This window comes from Lotus japonicus, chromosome 6, assembly GCF_012489685.1.
Source record: "Lotus japonicus ecotype B-129 chromosome 6, LjGifu_v1.2".
In the NCBI taxonomy this organism is placed as follows: Eukaryota; Viridiplantae; Streptophyta; class Magnoliopsida; order Fabales; family Fabaceae; genus Lotus; species Lotus japonicus.
This window is the reverse complement of record NC_080046.1, coordinates 62,829,491-62,839,269: the sequence shown is the minus strand read 5'-3', so window position 1 is coordinate 62,839,269 and position 9,779 is coordinate 62,829,491. Positions and strand designations below refer to the sequence as shown.

The 9,779-nt window shown below is 36.9% G+C and overlaps 1 protein-coding gene and 1 pseudogene across 1 annotated transcript; both read left to right on the top strand.

Annotated features, from left to right (window-relative positions):
* The first annotated feature begins 763 nt into the window (after nucleotides 1–763).
* LOC130724287 (uncharacterized) lies at nucleotides 764–2,162 on the top strand. Its single transcript, XM_057575485.1, has 3 exons — nucleotides 764–1,007; nucleotides 1,093–1,193; nucleotides 1,918–2,162. The coding sequence occupies exons 1-3, from the start codon at nucleotides 781–783 to the stop codon at nucleotides 1,983–1,985; spliced, it is 396 nt and encodes a 131-aa protein (XP_057431468.1). The 5' UTR covers nucleotides 764–780; the 3' UTR covers nucleotides 1,986–2,162.
* A 2,890-nt stretch (nucleotides 2,163–5,052) lies between these two features.
* Nucleotides 5,053–9,320, top strand: LOC130724285 (pentatricopeptide repeat-containing protein At1g26900, mitochondrial-like; annotated as a pseudogene).
* Nucleotides 9,321–9,779: the final 459 nt, after the last annotated feature.

Sequence of the window (9,779 nt, the reverse complement as noted above, 5' to 3'; positions counted from 1 at the left end):
TTTTAATGTTCTTGCTTGATAGGAACTTCAGATTTTAAGTTAAACCAATTCCTAGTGAAAATATACACCTCAAAAGTTTTCTTTATAATAAATGAGTTAGCACTTAGTAGTTAAAAGTTAACACCACCCACGATAAATTGACATGGACACAAAAAATTAACATATTTAACAATTTCTTTTTCCGCTACTTTGAATGTTGATTGCTGCCATTTAGTGAGTTTCTTTTTACACGCCTCCACTCTCTCCATCATGTTCTTCCACTGATTTTGATCACTTATGTGGGGATTTCCCCGTGGGATCTCCCAAAGAGAGTTGCCTACCAACTGGAATTTTACTGATCACAGGAGGATTCGAACTCTCGACCTATGAGAAGGTGAGAATTAAACCTGGAACCTAAAGTCAATTGTGTCAACCCATGTAGGCAGACCCTATCTATCTTCTCGTTAGTAATGTAGTCATTCCTAGGGTTGCTCATCCATGTGAATTTGCACCTTGAGGGTCATGTCCATTATGTTTTAATTCTAGTTTTAGCTTGTACTAGTCTTAAGTTGAGATTTAAGTTAATCCCCGTTTCTTTAAGTTTTATTCCCATATCTGCACAAGAGTAAATCGGGCTATGTAACTAGCTGACCACCATCATGGGCCAAGTGGCCCATTTCAAAATTTCAATATTACAGCTTTTTATATATCCTTTTCTACCTCCATCCACACATTATATTTTGAGTTCATAGTTGGTGAAACCCTAGCCCCATGTCGAAGACATGATGATGATCAAGCCGTATGTTCCTGAAACCCTCTCATACTCAACAAACCTCCTCGTTACTGAAACCACCACCTCTGATTCGCAGCATCGCCGCCGCTATGTCCTATTCCTCTGGTGCGAAACCCCTCCACCATCCGAAAGCTGATACATCATCTTCTTCGGCTCCTGCGTGTCACATCGTCTTTACCAAGGCGTCCGCGGACAACAGTTACCCCATCCGAACCCTCTCCGCGGTCCTTGGCAGGTGAGTGCGTGCGTGCGTGATTCTATTTCTCTCCTATTCCCTTCCCGTTTGTTTAATTTCCGCAGAACAATGTAATTGATTGCAGTGAGGAGGCTGCCAAGGAGGCTGTGGTGTACGATTTTGAAGATGAAATAAATGATAACTTCTCTGCTGTAATTACTCCTGAGAATGCTGTTCAACTTTTAAGTAAGTTTGGTTTTATGATGTTGCAAGAAATTAGAGCACAGTGAATTCTGGTTTCCTAGGATTAGATTAATAGGAAACCGTGCTCTTAGAGACAAATATGGATTCTTGCCCCTCTACTTGGAATTTCATTTCATAGTAATATGCTGCCAATTTGTTATTACTACTTCCCTAAGGGTTCTAAGCTAGGCTACTTCTAGAATAAGTTCAGTCCTCCAATTTCTAACACATAGGCACCGATCCGATCCGATAAACATGACTTGAGGCATCACCATGACCATCCCCTAGTTTAACACTCATCCTTCAATGCCCATGTTCTCTAAGCTTAATGACTTAACTAGCTTGGGAGAAATGGAATTATGTGTTACCTTTGGATTTGACTGGGGGAGTAGCTGCACTCACAGCTCTTTGACTGTGGATTAGACTTTGAATTGTGAAACACATTTTTTGCACTTCTCCCTGGAGAACTTGTTGTCATCCGTGTAGCTAATTCCACCTTTCGAGCTACTCACATGGCTTGGGTCTAGTTTTAGGATCATGTATTTGCACCCAAATTGGAATCTCCTCCTTCAAATAGAGATCTATACGAAGACTTCGACAAGAAATTACATTTGTTTCATTGTCATGAATTCAGGCATCACTATCGTGCATGATTTGCTAATCTTTCATATTTCAATGTCCCCCAATCTATGCTTAACAGTTTCTGCTTGGTGTTTTAATTTTGCAGAGCAACCAGGTGTTCTTCATATTATTCCATCCAGGGGCTGTAAGATAATGAAACTAGGACGAAAGTAGGACGTCCGTGATCCTAATTTGCTCCAGTTTATGTGCTGTGTTGTGTTATTTTGTTTCATCAATAGATTGTAGTTTATCTAATTAATTACTAACTCATGTAGTGAGTTGTTTGATGCTTGGGAAGATATTATATATAGTATTATTTATATAAATAATTTATAAATATTAGTTATTAAATATTCACAAAATATTATAAAAATATTAATTCATTTCTGTACATTATATTTTTATTGTGTAATTTTATATCACTTATATTACACGTAGTTATTTTTGTATTTCGTTTTTTTTGAAACAATATTTTTTGTATTTCTTTATCTTCGTATAATATGTTTTCATATTATTTTGCTATTTTTTAAGCATAACATTTTCTTTACACATTGCAATTATTAAAATAACAATCTAAAGATGAAGTAAGTGTAATTTTTTTTTTGTCTACATACCATTACGCTCTATATGTTTGATAGTAGCATAGGGGTTAGGGGGAACAGAGTTGAACACAACCCTGTTTCTCCCTTTCTAGGTAGCCCTCACAGTGAGGCTCAGAGCTGCAAATTCAAGGCCCCCTTGAGTAGCGGTTTGTTCAGTGTAATTTAGTCTTCCCAGTAGCCAATTATCAAATCTAGACAAACCTCGTGCTGAGGCAGTCCATTGGTTAGGGGCCCCAAACCATACTGCTCTTGTCCAAGGACAGAGCAATACTGCATGTTCAATCGTTTCCGGTGCTTCCCCACACAGCGTACACTTATCTGATCTTGCAATTCTTCTTTGCGCCAAATTAGCTTGAACTGCCGCTGCATTTTGACAGGCCTTCCACAGAAACATTTTCACCTTCTGTGGGAGCGTATTGTTATATATGGCTTTCCACATCTCATTTGGGGTGGAGTAAGAGGTTGTGCTGTGTTGAGGGATCTCATTAGCCGCTGCACGCGGCAAGTGGTAGCTTGTTATGGTATTGTAAATGTCATTTGTTGTATGGGGCATGATGAATTGGCCTGCTTCTCCTGTGAGGCCAATGGGAGTTTGGAAGATTTTTAAGGCTACATTAGGGGGAAAATCTCCCTTACCTGGTTGATGTTCCATTTCCCTGAGTGATTGTCTGTCAAAGCGCTAAGTGTCGAGCCCACTAGTACCGAGGGATCAATAAGAGAGGGAAGAATTTCTGGAGTCGATAACCATCTGTCCTCCCATATTCTAATTGACTCACCATTGCCTACAAGTCTACAACCACTTGAAAGTAACTTAGAGTATCTCTAATGCAAGGTTCTTAGTTCTTATTTTTGAGTTAAGAACTAAGAACTGAGTTCTTAACCACTGAAGTTGATAACGTGGAGCTAGGTTCTTAAATGAGGAGGAATATATTAACTCCATGAGTTAATTAAAAAACATACTCTCAATCTTAACCATTGGTTTTATTAAAATATGACGGCTGAGATTAAAACTTGATTAAACTCTTTCCTTGAGTTGTTGCAGGCTGCACATCCAAGAGAAAATTTATGTTGATCGAAGCTGTTGTCTAACTGCCCTTTATTCTCCATCAAATTACACAAAGTGGCTATTGGGTGAAAAAGTTGGCCTGCACCCAACATAGAGTATTGTCTATTGGGGATTAGACAAAGTGGTTTTATTCTTTAGGATGTTTTAAGCCAATTCGCAAGCCAATTCTCTGTTGGGTGAAAAAGTGAAACATTGTGAAAGATTAATTCCCTTTCTATGTCTCTTGTGTTGGGGCCCTTTTACAAATATTTGTGATGCATTTTTGATTTCTCGACATTGGACGATGGATTGGCTGTGAGAGAGGAGGAGAGGAGGAGAGGTGCAAGATTCTAATTGAGAACCATGTACGTGCTTTCTCAGGGCCGGTTCCGCCAGTAGTGCAAGGAAGGTTCACATGAGATTAATTAGGTTCTAATCTCAGCCATAATATTTTAATAAAATCAATGGTTAAGATTGGAAGTATATTTTTTAATTGACTCCTGGAGTTAATATATCCCTCCTCTTCTTATATAATAAGTTTTACTTTTTAAGTTCTTAATATAAAAAGTCAATTTTTTCTCTGTCATTCATTTAATTTAAGTGTTGAATTATCATTTAAATTTAAATTATATAGAAATAAAAAATATTAATATAATGGTATTGTGGGACATGATGAACGAATGAATAGTGTGAAGAACTAAAACCTCATGGTTGAAGCAAAATTGCAAAGAGTTGCTTAAACACATTTGGCAGTACTTGCCCACATGAATAGTGTTAAGAACTAAAAACTAATAACAAGCATTGGAGATGAGCATCTCCTATGCAAGGTTCTTAGTTCTTATTTTGGAGTTAAGAACTAAGAACTTTACCACTGGAGGTGCTGACATGGACTCCTTAGTTCTTAAAAATAAGAACTAAATAAGAACTGATAGTTTTTAAAAATAAGAACTCAGTTCTTATATAAGAAGTTTTGCTTTTTGAGTTCTTAGCTTAAAATATTAATTATTTCTCTCTCATCCAAATTACTTTATTACTTTATGAGTTTTGTTTTATTACTTTATGAAAATAAAAAGTATAAATAATGTGGTTGATGGGACCAAATGAATAATAGTAAGAACTATAAGAACTAAGAACTCATGGTTGGAGCAAAATTGCTTGAGAGTTGCTTAAACACATGTGGCAATACGGGCCCACATGAATAATGCTAAGAACTAAGAAATAAGAACTAGCATTGGAGATGCTCTTATAAGTGATAAGTCAGAAATAAGCTGAGTCAAACACTAAGAATGAAAAACTTAATAAAAATAAAATAATAACTTGTGAATATCATGGGGTCACTTTCATTCTTTGAATACCTATCAAAAAAGAAAAACTTTCATTCTTTCAATTATAGTTGTTGGGCTGACCCAAAGCAAAAAGTATATATAAAAAAGCCCAATCGGATGACCAAACAAACAACTGAGTAAAAAAACGACATACTCTCCCTCTCTTTGTTATTCATGATTTTTGCGTAAAGCACAGTTACTTTCAAGTTTCAACCTACGAGGCTACAACAACATGCATAGCATCACAAACACCACTCTTGCATTGTTGAACTCATGCCAAAAGCCCGCATGGTCAAGACCACTCTCAGCAAGCTTCTTTATGCTTCCATTCTCGATATGGACTATGCCGCCTCCATTTTCAGCGACATTCAAACCCCCAATCTTTGTTTGTTGATGTTAAGAATACCCTTTTGCGTTTCTATTGTGCTTGTAGAAGAATTGAAGATGCACATAAGCTGTTTGATGAGTTTCCTGAAGGGAATGACTTGGTCTCTTGGAATTCGGTTTTTGATTTGTTTACGCAGATGTGTTGGAGTGGGCTTAGAGCTAGTGCTTCCACCGTCTTGATCCTTTTGCCAGCAGCCGGTGATACATGGAACTTTGTTGTTGAGAAGTCCCTCCATGGTTACTGTATCCAAATTGGACTTAGTTCTCATTTAAATGTCCTTACTGCATTGATAGATATGTATGCGAAAATAGGACTTGTGCACTGGGGGCGTAAGATTTTTGATGGTCTTGTTGATAAGGATGTTGTCTTATGGAATTGTTTAATAGGAAATTATGCAAGGAATGGTCTGGTAGGAGAAGCATTGTATTTATTACAGAAAATGAGAATTCAAGGAATGAAAACTAATTCTTCTACCTTTGTGGGGCTGCTTTCAGCTTGCCCTGCATCCGAATCTATACATCTAGTTCGTCACGTTACTAGTTTTATTGAAGAGGAGAAACTACAACTGGATGCAATTCTGGGAACAACTCTAGTTGATATGTGTGCTAAATGTGGCTTTCAAGATGAGGCTATGGGCATATTTGAGAGGATGGAAGATAAAGATGTGAAATCTTGGACAGCCATGATTTCAGGTCATGGAGTTCATGGCCAGCCAACTAAGGCCATTAAACTTTTCAATAAGATGGAGAACGGGGGGGTTTAGACCAAATGTAGTCACCTTTTTGGCAATTCTGACTGCTTGTAGTCATGGAGGACTTGTAATTGAGGGGATGGATATTTTTAAGCGCATGGTTCAGGAATATGGCTTTTCACCACAGATTGAGCAATATGGATGCCTTATTGATCTCTTGGGTCGAGCAGGAATGCTACATGAAGCATATAAACTAATCAAGAGCTTGCCAATTAAGGGTGATGCTACTGCATGACGTACACTGCTTTCTGCTTGCCGAGTCTATGGAGATGTTAAATTGGCGGAATGTGTGAAAGATGTCTTAGACAACATTTATGCAGTGCATCCAACAGATTCCCTCCTCATTTCAAGCACTTATGCAGCTGCTGGAAGAATCTCAGATCTTATACCAATGCAAGAAATAAAACAAACAAATGTTATAGTAGAAAATTATGGGTTACATGAAAAAAGGGAGGAAGTACAGTAAAGGAAGCTGGACTCAGCAGGGTTGTAATTGATAATTAGGGATATAAGAATACTATAGGTTCACCAACAAGCATTATCTCTATTACACAAAATGGTGGCCTCTGTTGTGCACGAAAACTGCAAATGCAAGGTCTGATTACGATAGGTTGACTGTATTAGTCCTTTCTTCAATTGCTTTTGTTGGTTTTGACTTTTGACCATATATAAGATTTTAAACTTTATGTTGAAATTTATTCACAAGTTAGAAACTGAGAGTGAGGACAGAGGGTGAAGCACTGGTATCATTTAAGGATTTGAGCTCATCCATTGGTAGAAGCCTCTAAAAATCTGGATTCAAAAAATCCATTGAAGATACTGGCAAAAACAATTCCTCTTGTGAGGGCAGGTTAGTTTTATCTTTTTTGTTTTCAAAGATAATTGTAAATTACAAATTAAAGGACAGAGAGAAAGATTGCAAAATGATATTTTCCATACGACCTTGTTGATAATTGGATTAAGATCATGAAATTTTATATACCAATATTATAATCTTTTATTTTTGCTTCTGTTTATTGCGATTATTTTCAAGTGTTCTATTCCATGTTCCAACCACAATATTCTACCACGTCCATATTGCACGCTCTCTTAGAAGCACCATGCCCGAATATTTCCTTGCTTGTGTGTTGTCTCATAGATGCTTTGTTTTGATACTTTGATTTTTTATCATGGATTTAATTTTCTTTTGATTCAAATTTTATCAAAATATAATCATTCTGGCATATTTCTTCTGTTCTTCACATTTTTCTTTATCCAGAGAGCTTGTGATAGGAACTGGATATATTGAATGAAGAAAAGTAAAAGGTTGCTGAGTAATTGGAGAGACTCAGCCAGTCTCCCTAAGTCCCATACCCCAAATGATCCAAAAGATATCAATACTCACCCTAAACTCTCTATTTATCGCCAACATGCCTCACTCACTAACTCACCCGCTAATTAACCCACTCTCACTAATTGAGTGTGTCTAACAATAGAGCTTGCCATTCATCATTGAGCAGCTTAAAGCTCTAGGTTCTGAAATGATGCCAACTGTGCTGTGGTGGTGTGTTCTAATCTATTTTTCTGAAATGATTAATTATGTGTGAATTGTATGGCTGCATTTTTACTGCATCGCTTAAAGTTTGTCTTGTTTTGCCTCTTATCTTATGGTGGTTAACTGGTTGTAAATGCATCTAAATAATCTATTTGATTGGCATTTTTCCTTTTTTCTTTAGCTTGTTGGAGGGACTGACGTGGTGCAACCATGCAACAATCCATCAAGTTAGCAAGGCTAAGTCATATTATTGTAAGCATTACTATTGCTCTATCCATGCTTTGATTTCCTTTGTTGCTTTGCACACCCGGAATATCAGGGTCATAGTTGAGTCATATCCAAATGTAGCGTCTGTGGATAAATGTAACTCATGTTTTACCGAAGAAATGCTCTATATGGTCTTATTTAACTGGTCGGATTTAAGTCAGAATTTTGTTGAATATATGATTTCTCTTGTTTAGAGATAGATTGCTTAATGATCATATTTATTGGCCTGAATTCTAACTGTCAGTATTTATGAGATTGCTGATACAGAGTCTACTATCAAAGAAAGTCGCAAGCTTGAACACACAAATGAGTTAAGGTAAATGGGTTACAAATTTCTCCATGGCCAATTTCTGTTTTTATTGCTCAATTTTGATGTCATACTTGAACCTTGAGGAGATACCCATTGTACCTCTACTAATTCATTATTTTTCATTCTATATATCCCTGTTTGTTATCAGGAGATTTTTTTACTAACTACCCTTGTTTTTGTTCTGGTGTTCATGAAAGACAATGATGCATAATCTTCACCATTATGAGGTCCTCCGCATAGGTACATGGCCATGATGGGTCTTCTAGTACATGCTGACTTACTTTCCATCGTTTTCCATGTAGAGTACACTGAAAAATGAAAATAGGTCACTCCACACACGGTGAGAGAATCATATAACCAGATTTCTCGTGGATATAACTGTTTTCCCCTTTTTGGTATCAGAAATGAAGAGAACCATTTATCTTGGGAACATTTAAGTTTTAAGATGATGATATTATGCTAAAGTTACAAAAAGAAGAGGGGAAAAAATGGGCAATATAATAATGTGGTTCCCTAAGCCCTGTTTCCTTCTACCCCAAAACTGAAAGAGTTCTCCTTTCATTGTTGACATTGTTGCTTTCTAATTGGACAATTTCTACTTTCTACTCTACAGCTGTTGAAGGATTGATGTGCTACAAGAATCCTTAAAATAAGATTACTGTAGTACTAGTACCTGCTAGACTGCTAGTGACGAGGAAATCTTGGGCGCAACTGGCACTTTCAAGTAACAAAATGTACAGTGCTCCATTCTTCTAAGTTCTAACAGTGATCTAGTTTGCTAGTTTCTGAAGATGCAATTTGTAAAGTTGCTAGGTTGCAAACAAGTGTATTGTAAATGTAAACATAAATGAGCACACTTGTAAACTTAAATGAGCATGTGTACAGGAGATGAGATGCTGAAGCGATGCAAAGCTATTTTGTGAGAAAGGAAAAACAAAATAGTCAGCTTTAATATACAGATGGATGTAGATGATAAAAGTCAGTTACGAAATGTATTCTGGGCAGATGCAAGGTCTAGGGGAGCATATGAGTATTTTGGTGAAGCCATAACGTTTGATACCACTTACTTAACAAATAAGTATGATATGCCTTTTGCTCCATTTCTTGGAGTAAATCATCATGGTCAATCTATCTATGTTGCTAGGTTGTGCTCTATTGTCAAATGAGGACACTCAAACTTTTACTTGGGCATTCTCTACGTGGTTAGAATGTATGCATGGACATGCTCCGAATGCTATAATTACTGATCAAGATAGAGCAATGAAAAAAGCTATTGAGATTGTTTTATTGAGATTGTTTTTTCAAAGGCTCGTCATTGATGGTGCTTGATAAGTGTCATTTACCTAGTTTTGATATGCAATTTAGACACTTATCTTTGTGATTAATGAGTTATATTTGATAACTTCACCCTCTTTTGATTAGAACTTCTTGATATGTGAAATTTAGTTAGAATATGCACAAGAATTGATTCTAATCTCAAAAAGTGTTGTAGGGTTGAAGATTGAAGAAAATGCAAGCTTTGAATAGGAATTACAAATTTGAAGTTCCTGAATGTCAAGCGCTTCTCAAAGGCTGCCGGGCGCTTCTGGCGGTCAAGGTCACTTTGAAGAAAGCGGAGTGTCGGGTGCTCCTCAGAGACCGCCGTGCACTCTATATGACGAAATTTCCTATTTAAGCCCTCTCTTTAGAAATCTGTAGAGAGAGGAGGATTATAACAGAACCCAAACAGAGGGAAACACTTGAGAG